Source organism: Dunckerocampus dactyliophorus, chromosome 21, assembly GCF_027744805.1.
Source record: "Dunckerocampus dactyliophorus isolate RoL2022-P2 chromosome 21, RoL_Ddac_1.1, whole genome shotgun sequence".
NCBI classification, from domain to species: Eukaryota; Metazoa; Chordata; class Actinopteri; order Syngnathiformes; family Syngnathidae; genus Dunckerocampus; species Dunckerocampus dactyliophorus.
The window spans coordinates 1,317,505-1,341,974 of NC_072839.1; the positions used below are offsets into that span (position 1 = coordinate 1,317,505).

A 24,470-nucleotide genomic window follows, 5' to 3' on the forward strand; every position below is an offset into this window, starting at 1 on the left:
AAAGTTAAGCTTGTGTGCGTGACCAGACCAAGGTTCAGTCACCTCCCGCTCTTGCTCTGAGGCAGACCAACGCTCCTGAGAGAGGAGAAACAACCCCCTCTATGGGCCACCATCTTTAAGGATAAAGATTGTATCCTTGAGCAAGTTAAAAGATCTGCTCCTATGAAAGCGACAGTGATAACATGGTCGTCTTATTAGAGGCTGGAAAAACACACTCGATATCCTAGTGAGCTTTATGCTGATTCAAGAGAAGGCTGAAATATTGTTTTATTCCTTCTTCTACATTTCCTACTTCCCCCTCCCAATAAGCCACAAGGATAAAAAAGGAATTACTCAGCTTTTTTATTACTGGGTCGCTGATTTAATCTTTTACATGTCCTTCATGTGTTGTGGGTACAATAAGAGTGACTTAGGAGCTCATTTAGGTATCATTTAGAACTTAAATGAATCTGTAATTGCACATCACAAACAGGTGCGCTCCCAGCTACCACGAGCCAAAGTAAAGGTACTGCATACGGTGCCCAATAGAAGAAAATAAATGCACCACACAGGAAATAAATGTGGAACAGAGAAAAAACTAAAACAAGAGTCCAACCTGTGATCTAACGTTTTTTACATTTATTTCACATTTCAATTTTATGCTTCTAAAATATATCTTCTTTTCATTTGGCCATTTTTTTTCTTGTAAGGTTACGTTTTTCTCTTAATGTTATGACATTATCCTCATAATATTTTTATTTTATTTATTTATTTTATTTTATGAAATTTTTACTTTTTTTGTCCTAATATTTATCAATTATTCTTAAGAAATGTTTACTTTTTCTCTCTTAATATGAATATTATAATATTATTCTCCTAATATCTTCACCTTATTCTCGTAAAATTAAAAAAAAAAATCTTGTAAGAATAAAACTTTTTTTTCTTAATATTAGGCCATTATTCTCTAAATGTTTTGACTTTATTCTCATAAAATATTTAGGTTTTTTTCTCCTATAATTTAGGTAGAAGATCCCACTTCCACCAAATCTGACGTGTAGGAAGGGAACTCATTCGTAACCTGAGACCACTTGTACTTTGGTTAGCGCACCTGTTTGTCATTGGTAACTAGAGTCCTTTTTAGTTGAGCCGGGGGCCTCTGCTAGTGTGCGACTTGTGTCTTGGACTGACTTTGCAGCGGATTCTTGTAATTCTGTGCACGTTCAAGTTTCCACCTTCCATGGTGAGTTTTGTCTTTAGCCTTAGCGTTTTATTGTGCTGTGCCTTTTGTTCCAATGAAGACTTTCTTGATTCCACCATCCACTGCCGGGGTAACACGTCACAAGGTGATAGGGAACGTGATCATTATCATGAGGTGCACTTGATATATTTGGTTGCTTTCATGAGGAGGATTTGTCGTGCGGCTATTTGATGCAGCGCAATAGTTGTATTTGACGAGGAAGAGCACAGATCCTGTACAGTATATCCACTTACACAAACACACTCTGACTGATTGAGGTCCCTCCCACCCCTCCAGCAGCACACCCACACAAAGCTCAGCGTCTCATCTTCCTCACTTGCCCGTCTCACCGTTTCAGCTTATCTTTGGCATCACAGGCAGGTCCGCCATTGTCGGGATTTCCTCTCCTTAATTGCCCGGACTTTGGGCTCACTGCTCTGCTGTTTCAGGCTCCATTTCAAACCCATTTCATGAACCCTCTGATGAAGGTGGACGGCCAGAGGCAGGGTTAGGTTTACCACCTGTTGAGGCACTTCCTGTGACTTAACAAAGCGCTTCACTCACTCCATTGTCCTCCTTGGGAAATAGTCTTAATTATTTCACTCGCGATGAAGATGACTGCAAAAGGGCCAAATCTGTAATGCTGAAACTTCATTGTTCACATTTAAGTCCAATCGTTGGGTCGCTTCTGTGACAAAATTGAAAGGAAATTCATCTTTGTCATTGCACACATGACAGGTACAGTGGAGTACAGTGGGACCTCTGAGGTCATAAAGTAGTTTGTCCAACTATATGATGCATAATGGACAGAGAAAGTGAAAGGGAAAGTGAAAAGTGAATGATGTTATATACTGTATATAATTATAAAAAAACAGCTTGGCGTTGTGTTACAGGTGACAAAGTGTAATATTTGTATGATTTTTTAAAAATCTTTTTACATTACACTCTTGCTCATTTTTCCATTTTTTTAGATCTCATAAGATTTGAAATTTAAAAAAAAAAATTTACAACAAGATTACAACATTTTTCTTTTAATATTATGACATATTTTATCTCATTGTCATGTCATTTTGACTTTTTTTCTCGTAAGAATACTACTTTTTTCTCTTAATACTATGACATTATTATCCTAATATTTCAGCTTTGTTCCCATAAAATTTGGCTTTTTCGTAACAGTTCACATTTTTCTTACAGAAGTCAGACATTTTTTTCTTGTAGGATTACAACTTTTTTCCCTGAGTATTATGACATTATTCTTTGTTTTTTTTTAAAAAACATTATTCTACTAGTATTTCCAGCTTATTCTTGTAAAATGTTTATTTTTTCTCCTACGAGTAAAACTTTTTTGTTATTATGACATCATTCTTTAAACATTTGACCTTTTTCGCATTAAATTTTGACTTTTTCTCATACAATTACATTTTCTCTCTTAATTTTATTACATTGTTCTCCTAATATTTTGACTGTCCATTCGTTTTCTATGCCACTTATCCTCATTGGGGTGGCGGGGGTATGCTGGAGCCTATCCCAGCTGACTTTGGGCGAGAGGTGGGCTACAGGAGGATTGACCTGATTCTCATAAAATTTGGACTTTTTTCTCATAAAATTACATTTTTATTCTCATAAATTGTGCCTTTTTTTCTCTCATAAGATGACCATTTTTTCTCTTAATATTATGACATTATTTGCCTAATTTTCTTTGTTTTTTTTCTTTTCTCGTTCAATATTGTGTTTAGAATGTCCTGAGGGCCACTAAAAAAACAGCCGCGGGCCGCAAGTGCCCCCCGGGCCGCACTTTGAGCACCCCTGATACTGATAGACACCAATCAACATTTTATCTCGCATCCCTTTTGACGGCGGCCTGTTTGAGCCAACATCTTCTTTGACCTACATAGCTTCTCCCTCCTGGATCGCACCTCCCTCATCTCTGGGGCTTCTCCCGGCACGTTTGATGATGAGCAGTACAATATTCATTATCTCTACCTCCAAATGAAGTAAATGCAGACCTTAAAAAACAGTAAAAAAAAAAAATAGTCATAATAAATGTTCCAAGCTGCTATTTTTTCAGACATGTAATTAAACATCAAATTGGTGCCTGGGAAAAAAAAGAGGAAAAGATCGCTTGATTAGGTATCGAGGATTGGATCATTTCCATCAGCGATGATGTGAAATTGGGGTGCTGCAAGAGTGAATTTGTTTGTGTGCGTGTGTGTGTGCGTGTGTGTGCGTGTGTGTGTGTGTGCGTGGAGGCCGCATGCACATACGCACACACAACTGTTAAATGGCGTCACATGTGCGGACTCACATGCACAGCCCGAGACTGACAGTCGGCTGCCTCATCATTAATTCAGGAGCAGTCTCTCGCACCCTCCTCTACCCCTGAGAAGCTCTCAATGCTTCCCGGCAACATTATGCATATTTATTCATACATCTTTGCTGCTTCGCTAAATGTCACTGTAAATGTGTCTACTTCCAATGAGGCCATTTCTTTGTTTTTGTACTATGCCATCGACCCACGCCCCCTCGTCTTATGTTCTCCCCCCCCCGAAATTCTTTCATGCTCTTGAACTATTACCATAATGTTTCCTAAATTCAGATGCACTTTATTCAGCCCTCCGCTGATCTGGTTCACACTTAGTTTCACCTCTCGCTGTCTTTTGCAGCGTGTGATATCACTGAGGGATGTGCCACCTCCACCCCGCACGCCCACCACTGCCACCCTGCTGCTGAAGAGATTTGTCACCCACTCCGGTCTCTACTGGCGCCCAGAAGCTCTGTCGGTAAACCAATATAGAATCATCCCACTGTCGTCCTCGCTACTGTGTTTTTCCATCTCAGCTCCTCCATGTACGTTTCACATTCCTCGGGAAAACAAGTTCCAGGATTCCCAGCTTGAAGCCTTTTGAAAGCTGGTGCGTGAAGTATTTCTTTGGTTAGTAATAATCAACATCTGTGTTTAAGCTGTGACAACTTTACAGACCATGTCCATGCCATTCACCGTGCTTGTCTTGGAGGACACACAAGGATGCTGTGACCAACTGCCGTGCAGAGATGTGAGTCAAGGGAAAGAACCTGTGACCAAAAAAAGGACACCATAAAATGTGTCGTTACACTAGAGACAAAAACTAAACATTCCATTATGTGCAAGTGAACGGACGGATGTTTAAATGATGCAGATATGTGAACGGATAACTCCCTGGTTCTAATTTCACGGCTTCACTCGATCACGCTTTTTGACAAACATGTTGCTAAATCGTGCTGTTTCGTGGTTGAATACGGCCTACAACACTCGTCCCTCGCTATGTTGCGGTTCGAATATCGCTCCCTCGCTGTGTCGCGGTTGCCTGTGGCCTATTATTAGTCCAAAAGTTCTAAGTAGTATTGTGGACATGACGTCAGATTACGTGACCTTTCACATCGCATGGAGACTGGCTACTGAGCCAGCAGAGCCCCGCCCACATGCCGTGGCTGAGATTGGCTGAAAAAAAGGTTGTCTTCTCATTCTGTGTGGAAGTGGTAAGCTTTCTTTGTCCTTCTTCCCCACTCCTTTGAAACACTTTCTTAGGTTTAGAATAAGTAGATTGCAGACGCTAACTCGGCAGCTCGGTAGCTGCAGTGATCCCGTAGCCTGCGCCATGTGAAACAATAGGAGTGTAAAGGTGACTATAGGGGTGTTATTTCATGTCTAGCGGGCTCTAATTATGTTAAAACTTTCATCACATATTCCATTTAGAAATAAGGAACCCTATTTTGCGGAAATTCACTTATCACGGTCAAGTCTGGAACCAATTATGCAATCGCCCCTCGCAAATTCTTAATAGTAACCAGCACATGTCATAATAGAAATAAAACACAAAAACTCAAAATAATCAAAAAGTCAAACGCGTCCATTTGCACGAAAAGGAGGCATCACTTAAGTCGTGCGATCGCTCCTCTCGCAAGTCAGTAATTCATGTGCAAAATCACCAGAATGACTGGAAATACGGTTTGGAATAATCCACAACGTCACCACAAAGAAATTGCAGTAAAACATCAGAATGCACGACATTGGGTGCGGGAGGGGCCCAGGTGCTCGTCATTGAGCGGAATTGCACACAAACGAGTGCAGACATTTTGGCAACGCGTGCGAAGGTGGCGCACGCGCCAAGGTGGAACTCATGAAACTTTAGGGCAGATTCGTGTAACTGGCCTTGGAACTCTCGGCAGTACATAAATGTTGTTCTTCCACTCCAACCCTTTGTGTAACCTCGCATCCAAGATAGCCCCCAAGTATTTAATTGCATCCAGGTTGTTGGGGATGTGACTGAAAAAGCACATTTTTCAATCAGAAACCCAGCTTGGAATGTTCGCTCTGAGCCAAAGAGTTTGAATCTGAACAGCTCACTTTGCCGGAGAAAAAAAAAGCTAATGAAATCAAATCCGCCGCTTTCAGCAGCAATAAAAATGTCTGCTTTTTTACCAGAAGTAATTATTCACCCAGCTCTTGGAAAGATTATTGGGGCCATATAAGAGAGAGCAAATCCTTTAAATTGCTCTTTTATTGTTCCTCGACAATCAAGCCCTCATTTCAGATATGGTACCCTTGTGAAATGACTACACGCATTGTTCCTGTCTTATCCTGAGGACACCAAAGGCTGCCTTTGATAGAGATGCCCGCCATCATTTTAACATTTGCCTTATCAGGAAGACAGGGAATTATTACAATAAAGTCGCTCTCTAGGAATAAAAATATATCTAATATTCCGGGACCAGGGTCTTATCTTGCTCTATTGTACTGCTCCAAACTTCTTTTTTTTAATCTATCATTAACTTTCTAGAAGAGTCAACAAAACCTGTAGTAGACGTCATCCATCAGTGAGTGCGCGTCCCACACATTACTGATGTTTCAACACGTTTTGCCATGTAGGGTCTGATTAACATGCATACAGGATGTAGTGTTTAAGCCCCAGCCCCCCCAAAAATGTGCAGTCTACTTTAATGCACTTGTCTGGGAAGCAGCTGTGCAGGCAGAGCAAAGCTGCACTGCCTCCAACGCCCCCTGCAGGCTCATACGTGCACAGCTGGAAATGCTCATTTATGGGAGTCGGTGACATCATTTTTAAGGCAGGTTTTCCATTTGTAATCATGCTGGGTGTCAGATTGGATGACCTGCTTCCAATATTTTTGCTTGACTATCATGCAACTAAACAAAAATATTAGCGCTCTGGATGCTGGACATGTTGGGATGTGCCACTGGTGGCGTGCGTGCATCTAAAAGCTTCTTTTATCTGGACAATTTAAGTAGGTCCACTTACATTCTGACTGTTTTAAAGCTCATGATTCTTATAGAGCGGGGGTGTCCAAGCTTTTTCCTCCAAAGGGCCACCACGCACAGAAGAATGAAAGCACGCGGGGGCCATGCTCAAACCAACGCAATACAAGGCGCTGAACAAATGTGAGAAAACGGAGAAAACAGATTTTTATTAACATGATTTTTCAAAATCTATTCATTTATTTATTTTTGACTTATTTTTTCTTATTTCTTAAAGTCTTCAACTGCATTCTTAGACTATTGCAGCAAACACTGCAGGCCCATAAAAACTGAAACTGCAGAACATCGTCCTTCAACAACATGAGATGCTTTTTTTTTTTTTAGGAATTCACCTAAATTACCAGAATTTGATGTCTTAAATGAAGACATGAAAATTAAATTGGTTTTTTTTGTTGTTTTTTTTGTTTTTCAAAACAGTAACTGAAAATTCCTGCAAAACATTTGTTAAACCCTCTAGATTCCGCTTGGGTATGCAATGCAAATTTGTTTGTTCTTTTAATGTTCAGATGTAGTCTTAAATGATATCATTGTTTTTTTCTCCATAAAAAGGTAAAAAAAAAATTTCAAAATCATGAATTCCATTTAAGCCCTGGAGGTCATGCTATGTGATGCCAAATTTTTTCCACTTTTTTTTAACCTTCTTTGTCATGTTCTGATGTGGGCTTAAAGTCTTTAACTGCATTCTTACACTACTAAAGCAAATACCGCAGGCCTATAAAAAATGAGCTGCGGGCCACAAATGGCCCCCGTGCTGCACTTTGGACACCCCTGTTATAGAGCGTTCAAAGTGCACATAACGCAGTGTGTGTGTGTGTGTGTGTGTGTGTGTGTGTGTGTGTGTGTGTGTGAGATCCAAAGCAACAGATTCCCTTCAATGTGCCTCACAGCCTTTAATAGCATAAATTGTTTTACCGTAAATGCTTATAAATGCTTCTGGGCTCGTATAGAAGAAGGCATCTGCGTGAACTCACGCACCCCCGCGCGTGTGCACGCCCATGAGCACGCGCGCCCGCGTACTCATCCCTGGTAAAAAAAAAAAAAGGGGTGTGTGATGCTGGCAAGGACTCAAACCCTTGGCGTGTTCCATCAGTGCGAGCAGCGGCTGCGGCGGCGCGCGGAGGACAAGCGCAGACGGGAGGAAACTCGCACGGTTTGGGAGGTCGCTGAGGACTTATCGGTAACTTTTTGTCATGAATTAAAGCCTCTCGGGGCGCGTTTGTGGCTCAGCATGATCGGTAGATGCAGCTGAAGGAGGAAGGAGCGGGAGAGCCCAGGGAGAACAGCCCCGCGGAAGCGCGTCTGAATGCGGGGAAGAGAGGGAAGGAATCCCCGGGCTTTGGTTGCGTGTCTTTACGCAGCGCAGAATAGGGACGGAACCGAATTGTACCGTGGTTCTCATTCGGAGTAAGTAAAGAAAAGCAGGGTAGGCGTGTACTAAGTCTTTTTTTGCCTTGTTTTGAGGCAGACTTTGCATTATTTGTGGAGAAATTATAAGAAAGTGGTGGATTGTATGAACGCGCCTCAAGACACAGGTGAATACTCATTTTTATTTGTACTATTATACTCGAATACTAAAGCACATGTTCTACTCTGTGGGCACTAAAATGATGAATTAAAAATAAGAAAACAGCATTATTTTTTCCTTTTCATCGTGCATTGTTCAATTGACGAAGGCAAGATGGTTTGTGTACTTATTTTTAAGAGTAAAAACGCCAGGACAGTTCTGCTACTGTCATTTCTTCCTACATTATGGATGAGAGAAGAGTGGTTGTGGTGCATGCTTCTGCTATCTCCCCATCTTGGGAACTACTGGTGCGTGTGAAATGTGGCACAAAGAATGCACATTTTATTCGTTAATGTGCAGAAATTGTGCCTGCAACAATCTCTGTTTTGGAGGGTTTTCAGATGACAAACGGACCTTGTTGATGATTTTATTCCATGTGTTACTTTACTTCTATGGAATCCTTTTTTAGACGATGCACATGGTGAATGCTCCAATATCCTTGGTGTTGTTGCATGGATGCTGGTTTGCTCTTTTAGTCAGATGGGCTCAAGCAAGGGTATAGAGATAGGGGAGGAGAAAAGGGGCCGAGAGAGGCATCTTACTAAATAGACTACCTCTGCTCCGGTCAGAGCGCAGCTTTTACGCATTAACGCATAAAAAGCCACATTTTTTTGTTTCCACACGCTTCAGTTGTTTGTAGCCGATCAGACAACAGAGGCATCGCCCTACAAAATAGAAGGGTTGTTATTTGAAAAGAATTTGTCTCTTTTTAATTTTTGACTGATTTTGGAATATGAACAGCGGCAATTCCAACCTGCTCTGACCTCCTTAAACCTGTCTCTCCTCCCCACAGCTCAGGAGTGCCTCCCGCCAACTCATTCATTGACTAAATAAGGACGCAAAGTGGGAGTGGATCGTTTCTTGACATATATACAAGGTGTGGGGGAGAGAACATGGCCCATTTGGTGCTGGAGAGAAGAGCCCAGCCGGTTGATGCGAGAGGGAAGAGGATCTGAATGACAGGATGCTGGAGACCTGAATCTTCTACTCAACGGCTTCACGCAAAGTCACACTTTTTTTTTATTTGAATCTTTTCTTGCTTGTGCTGTTGCCAAGACAAAAGGGGAAAGCAGCCAAGACGCGAAGACTTCTGGAGGAGTTTATCTGGGATTTCTGTTTTTCTCGTTTTATTTTTGGGGAGACAAACCAAGGATGCATTGTGGATTAGTCTTTATCCTGTTGATGGGAATCCTCTCGGTGGCCAAGGCTCTCAAAAACGGTGAGTGTGACATCTGATATCTATATAAATAATCCCTTTATGTACTCTGCCAGGCAACTAATCCCAATATTTCTTTAAAAGATTAGCCCCGTGTGATCCACACTGATCCCCTGGCAAACTCTCACCTGCGCCTTCTGGCAACTATTACACAAAAAACTTCCTTGAAGATAACATTCTATTATATTCAGATGAGACTGAGTTATAAGCCTGCTGAATTGTATTGAAATGCTAATCTTCCAGTTTCCAAAAAGAGCCAATTCCAATTTTTAATAAATTTTCAATTCACCATCTTATCACGTGAAGTGTTTTTAATGTGCATTTTGCGTCACGTAGTTGAAAAAGTCACTTTTCCTACCGTGCACTTCCCAAACTGTGCAGCAGTCTCCAAAAGTGCGCGTTAATTTCATCTTTTAACCAATTGTTCAAGTTTCAACCCTTTCTATGTGGTGTGTGTGTTTTATAGCATCTTTTCTTTGCTACTTGTATTGTTTATGTTTTATTATATTCAGAAGAGATTGAATTCCAACCCTGCTGATCTGCATTAAAATGTTATTCCTTCAGTTTCCAATCAGATGCAATTCCCTCCTCAAAGCCGACAAACTCTTCATCAGAGGATTTTAATGTATAATAAAAAAGTAAAAGTAAAAAAGTATCATACACCCAACTTCCCAAACTGTGCAGCAATCTCCCAATTTGCGTGTTTACTTCACCTTTTAACTCATTTTCACTTTAAAATATAAAGTAAAAATACCCCAATCCCTGCAAAACATGAATAATCATTTTTTTTCAAGTTTCAAGCCTCTTTCTGTGGTGTCTGCGTTTACGGGATGTCCTCTTTGTTCTTGTTTGATTCGGTCATGTGTTCCTTCGCAGACTAAAACGCATTTCAAGTAAAAGTGAAGCCGTTTAATGTGTGAATTGATGCAGTCCTCACTCATAAAGCCCACATAAGGTCTCTTTCTGCAGGCTTGCCCTTCAGAACCTCAAACGCCTCCATAATAGTCCCTAATAATAATGCAATTATCCTAGGTGCTTTTCTGCAGAACGTCCTTCAAATCTGAACCTTGTTTGCCTTTCCTTCCATGTCTTATCCGTTCTTTGCCTTTAAAGTTGCAGTTAAACTAAAAGTCCTGACTGATAAAGTCTCTTTGTGCGCGTCGCATTGATCTTTACGATCTCATCTGCAGACAAATGTGGAGGCAGCATTCGAATCTCCAACGCCAACTACCTCACCTCTCCCGGGTACCCCATGTCTTACTCCTCCTCTCAGCGCTGCACGTGGGTGATCACGGCCCCTGGCCCCCACCAGCGGATCCTCATCAACTTCAACCCGCATTTTGACCTGGAGGACCGGGAGTGCAAGTATGTTCTCTCTAAACTTGCTTCTGTGCTTTTATGAAAGCTTTTGGAAGACCCGAAATGTCAGAAATAAATGAACACGTGAAATTTAAAGCAATGACAGCAGAATTGAACACTGATGACTTGGGTTCCTTTGTTTGGGACCACTTATGCCTGTTGTACGTGAGACTATGCCATCTAGCGTTCATTGAGGGTACTACCGCGACCCCCGAGCTGCCGCGCTATAGAGAGGGTCACAAAGAAGATCTCAGCAGGGCTGTTTGATTGTGGAATGTTCTCACTTCCTGTCTTTGACTAAAGTCAGTTGCTGTATTTTTACTATACTGGACACCCAAATCATCACACGAGTTTGTTTGTGTGTTTTGCCACTTTAAGGAGTCTTGAATGTGTGTTTTTTTAACTTTGTGTATACTCTGTAGACGGGATTCTCAGTCATACAGTATGTTGGAAGAAAGGGGCCTTTATGTTGTTTCATCAAAAGAAACAAAACAAAAACAAATCTCAGGAGAGGATGGCTTTTTCTCCATGCCTTATAAGGGCGTACTGACTCCAGGCTGGGCTCCTGGCGCTCACACTCAGTGTTTGGGTTCTGATTGGTTGCTTCTACCATTACTTCTATTCTGCAGTATTACTGCAAAAAAACTTGATTACTGCAAAAACACCCTAACCCTAATCTAACCCTAACCCTAAACCTAACCCAAAACCTAACCCTTTCCAGTCTTATTTTGAGTGGTTCTGGTCGTTCTGGTTCTGGTCAATGCCCAACCCCAACCCCAACCCCAACCCAAACCCTAATCCTAATCCTAATCCTAATCCTAATCCTAACTCCTAGCCCTTTCCAGTATTATTTCGATTAGTTCCGTTTGTTTTTATCGTGCAAGGTGGCTGGCAGCTGTTCTTGATGGCTTGCGAGAGGAGCGATTGCATTAATGAGATGACACGTCTTTACTACGGGCACGAATGTACGTTGGATAATTTGGGGTAATCTTTATTTCTATCATGAAAGGTGTCGGTTATCACAAAGATCTTGCAAGGAGCGATCGCATTACAGGCGGTCCTCGGCTTACGAATGTTGTATCGGTGATTAATGGATTATCCGATCGATCGGCAGCTATGATTGGATGGTGAAGTAAAAAGTTGTGAGCTTTGTCACCCACCAAAGGCAGCCAACCTGCTGTCAGATGGTTGAAGCTGATGAAACTAGAGCCAGACAGTAATGCGATGAGTCTATGTCTTTGTGGCTGCCCCGAGGTGAGCCTTGCCATTGCTAAACTGCCTTGCTCTGATTGCCTGTGTGTGTGTTTGTGCGTGCGTGCGTGCGTGTGTGCGTGCATGCGTGTGTGTGTGTGGTTTAGTGCGTGTGTCGGAGCCTCTGCCCCGCTCTGTCTCAGCTGTTTGTTTACGCTGCAGGGCTCAAGAGAGTACAGGGCTTTGCTGGATCGTCTTACTGTAGCCCCGCTCCTCCGAAAAACCTGGACTCACTTCCCTTTTGTCCCTCCCCGAATGGCTCGTGTATCTGTTTCCCAATCCTGCATTTTAGCCCCACCGTAACCCACCTTTAGATTCATGGCTGCGTGTCTTTTACAGACTGGATGATTCTTCCGTGGGGTCCCATTTCAGCACCAGAGGAACTATAAAACTGTCCAAAAGAGCAGTGGAGGGCGGGACAATGCGAGTGCTAATCAAATTAGTGAGGAATGAATTTCCTGTGTTTAAAAATGCAGTAGAAGTGGTGGAAAATGAAAGCTGGTGGAAGACAGCTTTCCAGGAAGGCAAGAGGGTGGGATTTTAAAGTCAGTGAGCCATCAATGTGTCATTTAGGATGGAGCGCTTCTCTTTCATTTGCAACCACTGGATGTGCTTGACTGTGCCGACTAATGACAGCCAGTTCGTTGGGTGTAATAAGTCTTTATACAAATGTAGTACAGATGCACAATGTCTTTTTTGACAAACAGATACTGATACCTATCTGCTTCTCAAGACTGATATGGCACCGATAAGCCATATCTACTTTTTGTATTTGAATCTAACCGTAGTTTGTGCACAGTAAGAAGGACTGGAACAAATTAGGATTTAGCCAAATGTACCTGTTAAAATATGATGACATTACGACTATCAAGGGAACCAGAGTATAGAGGGGGAGGAGCCACCTGCTGTGGCCCAGCAAGGTGCACTGTATTCGGGCACATGCTCCGAGCAGCCGGTGTGACGCCCCAGAGGTCTCTGGCAAACCTTTCGCAGCGCTGGTGTTTCAGGTGGCTGATAAAGTCGATGGGTTTTTTCCCCCCTCATCGCGGAGCATTTGTACAACTAGCACGCAAAAGGTCTTCCTCTGAAAGTGAATGTTTGTTTACAAGTGAGCTCAGGGGAAGTTACGACAGGCCGTTAACGTCACAGGCAGGAGAAGAAAGGAGCACTTGATTTGCTCACCCACATAGTACAGGTTGGAGGGTTTTTAAAAAAATTATTAACCTTTAAAATTGAAAATGGTTCCGTTTTTAATGCACACGGACACCAAGCAGACGCCTCAAAAACTAGACAAAATTTGCTTCACATGGGTTCAGCAAGCATGAAAGGATTAACTATTGAGTTTTGTTCTTTTTGGGGTGGTCGGAGAAAAACAGCCTTCAGCAGAAGTTAAGGCTCTGTTCCAATGTGCCATTTCACCATTGCATTGTTTGGACTTTTTAAACTTGCTTGCTTCCAAATACGTCTTAGATGTTTGGATAGCGATTGGCGGGTCTCATATATTACTCTGGCAGGGTTTTTTTTTTCTTTTTGCCATTTTCTGCGTTACTCGGGCAGAAACTTACCTTTAGTGGCTGGTGGGCAGGCGGAACTAGATGATGTCACAATTTCGGTAGAAATTGCGTATGAATGCTGAAGCTGAAGTAAAATGTAGAATGAATGTTGCAATAGCCTCCACATGTGATGGCATCAAACCAGCATCAGGCTGACCGGAGCCACGCCACCGTGCACACGAGCAGAATGTTACATGTAAAGTTGATCTATTGTGTTTTGCTCTTCTTTTTACACTTGTGTGACAATCGAGAAGATGGAAAAGTGAGGCCAGTTGGGAGACATAGTCTCAGAATGACAATTTCACAAATAAAATGAAAGAAATAAAACCCACAGAAACTCCAAATCATGATCACAGCAAAGCATCACAACACAGGGAATGTGCAAAAAAAGGCCACATTTTCCAGTCCTGAAAGTGCTTACATTCCGCACAATTCCAGTCGAAACTGATAACAATTTATACACCAGTTCATGGATGGTGAATGTGTATATGTTGATAGAATACAACACATACCCTGTGATATTTATTGACTTATTTCTTGTATTCAACTTTTCGCTGCGCTTTTATACATCTGTCAATATACACACTATCAAAACAGGACACGATATTCTGCGTCTCTTATGTGCAATACCTCAACGCTGCTCAGGTCTGCTGCACCTTGTCACCATACTGTAATTTTTGTTGATATTTTACATTCTATATCTTATATCTATATTTTATACCTGTTACGTTTGGAACATATAAGTTTTAACATGTCTTCATGCTGCTGGAAATGGAAGTGGAGCCACCAAACTAAGTTTTATAATACACTGTGTACAATGACAATAAACATCGGTCTGTCTGTCCGTCCATCCATCTGTCTTCTGGCAATATGCTGTGTTGTAATGTTGGTGTTCAGAATTCCCGTGTTTGTGAATGCACCTCGCTCACTGTTGGTGAAAAATGAGGAACTGTTGTGTTATTGGTAATGGAGAGTGACGGAGAAACGCATATGAGTTTGCCAAGTTGGAATTGAGCACCGCTGTTGGCGTGTTAAGGTCCGCATTACAGTTTGAAAGGAGCGTCGGACTTACATGACTTACAAGACGTGGCTTTCACAATATCACCTTCCTGGTGCAGGTGCCTGAGACGGAATTTGTTTAGCACCCAAATGAGGCACCGGTCTGATGAACTAAGCTCTGCTTCTTCCTCCTCCTTTTCGGACACATTAGCGTTAAATTAGCTAACAAATAACATGTAGCCTCGTGAGCAATGCAGGGATGGAAAGCAGGGCTGTCCTGACCTCAAAATCTTTCTATTTTTAACCCGATGTTTCATTTTTAATGGTTTTATAATGGAGTGGTTTCCATGAGACTTTGGTTCAGCTCCACATTACTTTCCAGCGTGTGTGGTCTCGCGTTAGTATCAGCCAGTTTAACCAGCAACTCGGGTAATTTGTCACATGGGTGGCAGTACTGTATATTGGCTGTGCTTTTGTAAACTCCAAACAGCCTTTATACATGATGGAAACTGATGAGAGCCAGAATGGCCGCCTTATCTGATAGACTGGCAGAGTGGGTGGAGGCAGCGGAGACGTTGAGGGGGTGCGACAATGCATGCTTCAATGCACTGCCTTTGCAATCTAATTAGCGGGCAAATGGAACACACATGCGCCACATGTTCCCCAACATGGCCGTTATCAGCAAACCAAACAAGAAGCACTCACAGCAGTGCTGGTAAAAAAAAACAAAAAAACATAGTCTGGATGAATTGGTGGTGTTGTGCGTGCACGCTACCTTTGTCGGGTTTGTTTGGGGAAGTGCACGGGCCCTTATCCTTGGAGGAGGATGATGAGGAGGAGGGGGAGGAAAACACTTCATCACAGAGATAAGGAGACGAAGTGAGCCCTGCGATTCTGAATGCACAACGTGTTTACCTTTCACGCACCGTTGTAGACTTTCACAGAGTGCAGTTTGGGGGCGACGGCCCTCTCGCAGGAAATGAAGTTTGAAGCACGGCAAATATTTGAAGTCAATTCACTCGACAAAAAATAATCAGCGGAATGAGTGTTTTGGGCGAGGAAGAAGTGAATAAATACATCAGGGGTGTCCAAAGTGCGGCACAGGGTCCATTTGAGGCCCGCAAATGTTTTTTGATTATATTATTTATATTATCCTGCAGCACATTCTAAAAGTGTAATTTAACAAACAAAAAAAAAAACAAGAGCAGCAATGATGGGGAAAAATAGCAGAAAGTTTACAAGAATAAAGATGTAGTTTTCTGAGCCTAACTTATGTAATATGAGGAAAAATTACCTCATTTTAGGAGCATAAAAGTGAAATAGTCGTAATATTATGAAAAACAAACAAAAAGAAACAATGAATAAAGTTGTCATTTTTGGAAAATGAGGTTGGGGGAAAAGTTGTAATATTATTAGAATAAAGTCAAATTATTACAAAAGGAAAATTGACAAAGCTTATTTAAGAAAATGTTTAAATATTTGGAAAAATAAAGAAAACAAACAGCAAAATGTGGATAAAGAGTGAAGTTGATATTAATAATATGCTTTTTCACCGATATGACCAAGCTGAGGTGACAGTATACTTTATATGACATATATATATATATATATATATATATACAGTATATGACATATATGTACAGTACAGTATATGACATATATATGTACAGTACAGTATATATGACATATATATATATACAGTATATGACATATATATATATATATATATATATATATATACACAGTATATGACATATATGTACAGTATATATGACATACAGTATATATACAGTATATACGACATATATATATATATATATATATATACAGTATATATGACATATATATACTGTATATATGGCATATATATACAGTATATATATATATATATATATATATATATATATGACATATATATACCTGTACAGTATATACAGTATAACTTCTTAGCAAATCAACGTTTGTTGCTTTACAAAATATCAAAGTGGCAAAGTTTCATCCTTTCATTTTTCACCGTGTGGCCCTCGCTTGAAAAGGTTTGGGCATCCCTGAAATGGATGATGCCACCTTTTTTTATACCTGCTGCCTGCACAATAGATCTATGTCAGACAGACCACAGTTGCGTTTTTGCAGTAATATTTTCTGCTGAAAAGTCTGCTCGTGCTTAACCGAAGCAACACCTTCCATCTTCCATCTGTAGCTGCAGGCTGTTCTCGCCATCTCGCTTGGCCCCCCTGCTGAGTCATGAGAAGCAGCTTTCCATACATATGATCCTGGCAGTGCTCATGAATCATTGATAACATCACGTTTGCTGACCATTCCCAAAAACAATGTCTTGTAAGAATCAATTGGAGCCGGACAGCCAGTTGGTCTGCGATGAAACCATTTCTTTTATGGAGGCTGGGGCAGAGGGGGCCGGCAGGGGGAGGTTGAAGGAGATTTCTGGACCCTGTGGAGAAAAATTCCAAGAGAAGTGTCCGTGCAGTAGATGAAGAGGGGGTTGGATGAGATATATGGCAGGGTGGTACGAGGGGAGCAGAGCTATTTGAAGAATGCTTCTCTCAAGCAGTCTTTTGTGTGGGCGAAGAAGACGAAAGCCTCCCGCCTCGCCACGGTTCAAAAGTCTGCAAGAGCCCCCCTGCCTTCAGGTGCCTGTAACTCAAAGCACCCTTTCCTCTGTTTAATTGTAGTCCTCCTATTACTCTGCCCCCCCTTCCACTCTGATCTCCTGCTGTGTTGCTCCTGTGGAGCTGCTCGGCCTGCTGGGAAGGCAAACAGCCGCTGCTGTGCGTGGATCCTGCCCCTCCTGGTGTTTCTGACCAGGTTTGGACTCCACAGCCCAGGAAAGAGGAGGGGCGGGGTATTACTGTACCCTCGGTCTATTGTTAGCTCTTCCTTTGACATTTGCAATCCCACTAACAAAGAGAGCCACCTGTTTCTGGGAAGTGAGAGTTTAAAGGACAGAAGGGGCTTTGGGCCACGCTCCTCTCGCAGTCCTTTCCATCCCTCCACCTGGATAGCGTAGGAGCTTCATGATAAAGGGAGGTGGAGCTTCACAGCGTGTAACTGCACTGTCTTGCACCGCCGTGCAACGCAAGCATGGAATCTAAGAAATGACTGCGTGGTCATTTATCAGCTGTCGTCATGCAGGAAAATAAATAAGGCTGGGGAAAAAGTTGAGAGAAGTTTCTCCTTGCTTCGTTCATGTTATGGATGCTTTTCTATCGTCAAGAGCAGGTAGTCCCAAAAACGACGTATTACAGGCTGTCCTGGTGGTACGGTGCGCCCCCCTACATTTCTTATACGCTACTAAAAGAAAAAGAGAAATACTTACATCACATTCTTTCTGATATTTCTACTTAACTTTTTCCCCCGTTATGTCTCCCAAGCATGAGGCAGACTCTTCTGACAGCAGTGCATCTAAGAAAAGGAAAGTGAAAGTGATCCATTGTAAAATGCCCGGGAAGGGGAGAAATGGAAATCAACACGAGCTTCATGCTTGCGACCATCATGACAGATAAAGACGGTATCCTTGAACATATTAAAGGATCTGCTCCTATAAATGGACAGTGACAACTAAGCAAAGTAGTGGTTTCATAATTGATTCATTTAATTCTTGGGATTTAATGGCTTTATTACTGTATTTTATGCCTTTCATGTATTTAGTGAACCATGTGGTGACTCAGGTGTTAATTAAGGAATATTTTAGGTAGAATCTCCATACCTACATTGCTAGAGATGACAAAAACCTCTCATACTTTGCTGCAGCAGCCCATGCTGCCCTCAGTCTGCTTGTCTGTATTGATTCGTACATACAGTGCTGTGTATGCAGATTGGGATGTACAGTATACAATTAGTATAAAAGTACAGTATATGGCTCAACCAATGAAACATTGTGCATGTTTTATTTCAGTCTGTTTTGACCTAAATTGTGGGCTGCCTCAGTGGAAGCTGTGTTGCCACGTGCGTGTGTTTTTTCAAAGCTGGCACCACACGTCTTCATGGCAAATGATGCACCTTGTATTTTTGCACGGCTGCGGATGATAACAATGGAAATGAAATTGCATGTGAAATTGCACACACAAAGTAGCACTCCACTTTGAGCGCGCCTTGTTTGCTCTTCACCGCCATTACTGCAAACATATTTTGTCTGCGCGGTGAAACTTTTCAGCGTGATTTTTCCATTCCAAATGCAAAATGCGGCCGCTAACGAGGCAGGGTAGCCGCTGAAGGCCAATGAAAGCTGCGGTGCTTATAAATGTTAAGTGTTCACCTTATCAATTAAACAGAGGGAGGAGAAGAGTCCGGCATACAGAAACGCGTTGACCTTCACTCTCATTACTCTCTTTCTTCATCACTTCAAACATAAAAGGTTGTTCCCTGGCTAATGAGCAGGATTAAAGCGGACCCTGCACAGAAAGCGTGCAGCAGTGCGAATGACCGTGGGTGCTTTTTTTTTTTAAATCGGCTGCTGAAGTGTTTCACCTTGGCTGCGACTTGGAAGGACAGCCTGATTGAAAAGCTTTCTGGCTGTGGCATCTGCCATCCTCCCCGCTGCTCTGTCAACACTTTGATTCATGCACAACCTGACCACAAGCGGGAGGTGAGCCACTCTACCTCGCAGCGGGAGGGAGGTGCGCTGCACAGCGGAAGAATATCGGAAAAGGAGGGGTAGCGAGAGGAAGCGACCAGGGGGCAGCGTTCATAAATAACCTGCTGCATTCCAAGTCTGGGTTTGGTTGTTCTTCTCCATGTAGGAAGTCGCAAGTCATGTTTGCCAGGGATGGAATGTTGCTGAGATGTCAGCACACTGCTGATTAATTCCCGATCCCTTTCATCTTATTTGACATCTTTCCAACTCCAAACCAAAGCAGGCCTGCATGGGATGTCTCTTCTGGAAAAATCAGCTCTTTAAATTACTTTGAGACGTTTCTTTTCATTCCAAACGATTTTCAAATATTGAATCAACTTCAAGGAATGCGTATTATGGGTCTGCCTCATGTCAGGACACTTTATTAGACACGCTCGCGTGATGTGATCTAGCATCTATGAAGCACTCCTCACTGCCGGTTGACTGTACATAAGTATGCCATTTGCACCTGGAATATACCTTCCTCACTCCACTTCATTTGTCCCATAACGCTGGTCCCCACTGAATTTTTAGTATTTTAGACCCTGTTTTTTTACATTTTCGGTTTCTTCCTTTCTTATTTTTCAGGATTTAGCATTTTACCTTTTGAAGTCTCTTTTTTACTTGTATGTGCAGTTTGAATGAAGCTGCCTGTTGTTCACATATTATATGCACGGTACGGCCTGAATGGTAGCTTCCTGTTTTCAACCTTGGTCGTCAGGTACGTTGCCGTGGTTACACAGAATGTTACTTAATATCAGTAAGGCTCTTCCACCCCATGGAGACGTATCCAGTGATATAAAGTGTGTGGAGGTTCCTCACACCAAACAAGATATACAGTAATCCCTCATTATTGGCATAGGATTCCATGTTAATAAGTGGAACAGTTTTGTAGTCAGAGCGTGGAAAACCTGTTTATGACTTTCTAAATTCAGTTTTTGTAAGTTTGCAGTGGATGTAATGTTTACGCAAACTATGGCAACAGTGATAAACATTCAGAAACGTCAATCAAATGTAGGCGTTTTTATAGTACAAGCAGACCAAATTCAGTGTATATCTTTAAAAGGGCACAATGCTGCTCATTTCAGGGTGTTTTTAAAGTGATATTAGTTTCTTTTACTAAAAAAAAGTCATATATCTCAAGGTTGTGTACAGGGTAAATCTGCATTCTTCTCCTCTTGGCCAACACTCTCGGGCTACTACTCTTTTGCAATCAATCAGGGGTTGAGGGTCGGCTCCAGATCTCGTGGAAAATTGCAATTCTGGAATTTCCAAATTGTGCAGAAGAAGATTACAACCTTTTAAACATATAAGTAAGTCTGAAAAGGGCACTGCGCCTCAGAAAAGGAAAGTGAAAGTGAAAAGTGAAGTGACATGTCCATCATAAAATGCACCGAAAGTGGACAACCGGGGATCAACATTGGCTGCATGCTCGAGCCAAGTTGCGACCATCATGAAGGAACAAAGATGAACATGTGAAAGGATTTGCTCCTATGAAATGGACAGTGATAAATTCCTTAGCAGTGTAATTGTTTCACTGCAAAGTAGCCTCTCAACGTGACGCTATTCTTCTTGCTGCTTTTTTTTGTACTACGTGTGTGAAATTTCAAAGTTCCACGTGGTGTAGAAGAGGAATACATACGTAAGTCTGCAGTGTTGTAAATGTAGGATAGGGCGGCTTCAAGCAATAGCTTTTCTCTCTTATCAGTTTCCTTGTAGTCCAAGAGGAACCAATCAGGAAGGTTAATGGATATACTGTAGACGTGTTGCCCAGCAATTGAACCTTAATTGCATGCCTTGATTTTGATTGAAGTGGTTGTGGTCTCGAGTCGGCCGTTTGTTGCCACAGGTCACGAGACGAAGGGCACAGCAGCTATGCAAACAGTCGGATGAAATGGAGTTGCTTTGCAGAGGCGTAAGAGGGTCGGTAGGTAGAAAATTAAGCCCAGGACCCTTTTGTCTCAAACCCAGATCCCCGGGGTCATTTTCGGTTACTGTGTTTTCACACAGCAGGCTCCGATTCGCTGGCGGTTGTCCACCACTCAAAGTGGCGTAACTCGGCCACAGGACAAGCAGACAGTGATTGATGGGGCGGTAGCCTGCTACGCTCTGATTGAGTTGGAGCCACTCACAATCTCTTGCTTTGTTTGCTCTTTGCTTGATCTCTCCTCACTTAAGTGCTTCTTTCTTGTTCACTGCAGCTGTTTTATTTTTTTACAGCTTGATGTCTTTTGTTGAACACCAGTAACTGTGCAAGTAAAAAAAGGACTTTAAATTCAACATCGCAGCAACATTGCGTTGCCTCCGTAGGGGGGTGGAGGCTTGTACCTTCCCCCACAAGAGAAATTAGACTATTCATGATTTCTAAAGTTTCCCAGAATACTTTGCCATAATTCAGAAGGACGTTGTACTGATGGATTTTTTGCGCTTTTTCGCCCATTCGCGGGGCTCCTGGGACAGTAAAGAGCTACTGTATTATTTTTTTTAAGTGTTTCAACGAGTGCTCAATAGATGTTGAAACATTAAATATGTATATAATAGCTGCAATCAATGAAACAGTCGCAACCCTTACATATTCTATTATCCTCCTTCCTGTTAAGAACCAGTAATATCCTGTTCCTGCATCAGAAAGCCTAAAGTGTGTGTGCACGCTGTATACACCAAGAACAATCCCACACTCCCACACAAAACACTTTCTCATGGCCTGTCCGCCGTCTACCGCAGTCCTGGCCAAGTGACTGCATGTCCGTCCAGATGACCCAGTCACGGAGCAACAAGCCCAGACTGATCTCTGATACGCCCACCCTTTCCTCCAATGCAGACTCCAAATAACGCAATAACAAGTGCAAACCTGGATGTGAACTTTTGTTTCCACCACAGAGTACTCAGCTATGACTTGCGTGACATCACAGCACAGATTGTTTGCTTCCCCAGTGGACTGAAGTATTGATCCAGTGTGGCAGTGGAATTGTCGTCAATAGAAATATCCACATTGATATCACAACAGATATGAAGAGAGTTCATCACAACCGGACGTACAACTTTTCGGCCGTGCGATTTGTGGGGTTCCCCAAATCGCTGTGTTTTTTTTTTGTTCGTGGAGATTGCAGTTGTGGTGAGCATTAAGAAGTAAGATCACCGCGTACCCAACATTGAACCTATAAGTCGAGCGTACGTACGACGCACAAAATCTGAGGCTCCTCGGACGTACGGCTGTCGCTTCATTCGTGCAGCCAACGCACATAAGTTGAGACCAACGTCCGTCAGACTTGCAAGAAAAGGACTAACCTCGCGTTCCATGTGGGATTTTTATGAAGGTTGCAAGAACTTTGCGTGACCTGTACGTTGTGCGTACGTCTTCTTTTCCTTAATGACGCTTATTAAAAGACTTCACCCAAACCTGACACCAGCAAAACGCACGAAAGAAACACGCCGGCCATATGGACGACGCAGGAAGTGCGTAAGTTTGTCTTACAACCTGAAAAAAACGTAAGCGGCCGTAGTGTTTGTTTGACGAAGAACCTCTGCAGCCGGTCTGCGGCCAGTCCACTTCTTGTAAATTAGCACGTCACATGCGCCCCCTCCGTGCATTTCATGCGTTTTTTTGCACGAAGCCCGGCTGTAGGAGCCCACACAACCGGCTGTGACTTCGGCTTTACATTTGTGCTGGAACCCAACTGTCATCTCCATCTTGATGTTCTTTTGTTTCCTCTCAACCGACGCCTTCACAGTCTTTCACTCAAAAAATGTGTTTCCTTCGAAAGGACCTGAATCCACCCACAACAGCCCCTTTCTCCTTCCTGCCCATTGTGCCAGGAGAGAGATTTGAACGGCACCCAACGGCTTCTCCCTCCCGTTGACCTCCGTTTCAACTCGCCTCCTCCCCTGTCCTCGCACCCCCAGCCTGTACTTTGAGCGTGGCACACTCCTCGCAGCTGCATTACCGTCATGGAGCGTGGCTAAGCGTGTACAAGCAGGGAAAGTCACAGGGCCGATCTAATGTGTGTATCCTCTGCGATTTCACCGAGAGTTCAAGTTTGGTATCTACTGGAAGACGAGATCCAGATCCTGAGGGAGGCTGATTTTTTTTTTTATACCACCCCCACATTTCATTTGATTGATTTGACAGTCCTGCATTTTGTCTCTCATATTTTGGTGATTGGCTTGCACTTGTTCTGTTCATAGTGACTGTGTGAGGCTTGGGCTAGGCTCACCCCTAACCCAAGCCCCTACCCTAACCCTAACCCTTCATTGAATGGTTAGATGTCTTCAGGAGTGATGACATAAAAGCTGGCTGACACAACATAAGCATTAGCCTCCACGTGCCCTTCTTGCCCTGTTATTTTTACCCTTGACTTCTCATTGCGGCAACAATGGCGAATCATCTGGGTCGTGTCAGCCAACCCCGGGAGAGCGTTCTCTTTGCTCACCTCAGCCTGCCCCTCTCTCCCGTGCAATCAGACATCCTCTCAAGTGTCAAGGTGGGACAAATGGGAGCTATTCCCGCTCGTAATGGACCCCAGAAGGGGGGCGGTGCTGCTCTTTGCCTCTCATTACTTTGGTCATATCTCTTTGAGCAAAAGTATTCCTTTCAACTCTTCAGCTTATTGATATTTTCTTCCTAATTGTGCGCATTCATGTGTTAAAAATAAATAGGATAAAAATAAAAGAAATGAATACGATCAAAATAAAAATATTATAGTATCAAATAAAACACTAATAAAGAATAAAGACAAATACCTCCTATTTAATACAAGAAAGTGGCACAGACATTGGGGTGAAGCATGATTTTTTTTTTGTCCTAATGTCATCATTTTTGCAGAGCTGAAGTCATGTTAAAAGAAAATAGTCTATTCCTGTTATAGACTGTACTTTAGCCAATGACATAATAACACATAATCGTGCTTTAGTGCAGCCGCTGCGATAGAATAGAGTGCTTTCACCATTCACGCGCTGTGCTAACCTGCACTGTGCTCCCTTAAGGCAGAAAAGTCCCCTTGTCAGTGGCGGGCCCATACATCTAAATAAAGGATGACTGTGTAAGTTGCATACTGAGGGGGTAGGCGCAATAATGGAGTCTAAATAGCCAAATTCATTAATGTGATTGTTGTCGGCAACAGATCACATGACAGTGTAATTAGGACACCTAATGGATGGAGGCACGTCACATCCATCAGTGGTAATTATGGGTCAGCATGCGGGGAACAGCCCATATTAATATTCCTCGTACTTATCATCATGGGCCTGCATCCAGAGCACATCACATTTTAATATTTAACATTTTAATATTATATTTATTATGGGCCTGCATATGGAGCGCATCATGTATTAATATTGTTCATACTTATTATTATTATTATTATTATGGGCC

At 42.4% G+C, this 24,470-nt stretch overlaps 1 protein-coding gene and 1 long non-coding RNA gene across 4 annotated transcripts in view; both read left to right on the plus strand.

The window, feature by feature from the left end:
- The first annotated feature begins 1,127 nt into the window (after positions 1–1,127).
- Positions 1,128–4,262, plus strand: LOC129173741 (uncharacterized). The gene is made up of 3 exons (XR_008567297.1): positions 1,128–1,219; positions 3,880–4,128; positions 4,195–4,262. It is a non-coding gene; the product is annotated as an uncharacterized LOC129173741 (long non-coding RNA).
- Positions 4,263–7,575: 3,313 nt separating this feature from the next.
- The window catches only part of nrp1a (neuropilin 1a), a 75,760-nt gene continuing 58,865 nt past the window's right edge, over positions 7,576–24,470 (plus strand). The window contains exons 1-3 of one of the 3 annotated variants that reach the window (XM_054764961.1): positions 7,576–7,704; positions 8,885–9,310; positions 10,498–10,672. In XM_054764961.1, coding sequence (XP_054620936.1) covers positions 9,244–9,310; positions 10,498–10,672 — 242 coding nt within the window. In that variant the 5' untranslated portion in view covers positions 7,576–7,704; positions 8,885–9,243. Of the gene's footprint in view, positions 8,060–8,884; positions 9,311–10,497; positions 10,673–24,470 lie in introns of all 3 variants that reach the window. The other 2 variants (XM_054764960.1, XM_054764962.1) reach the window with 2 other exon arrangements.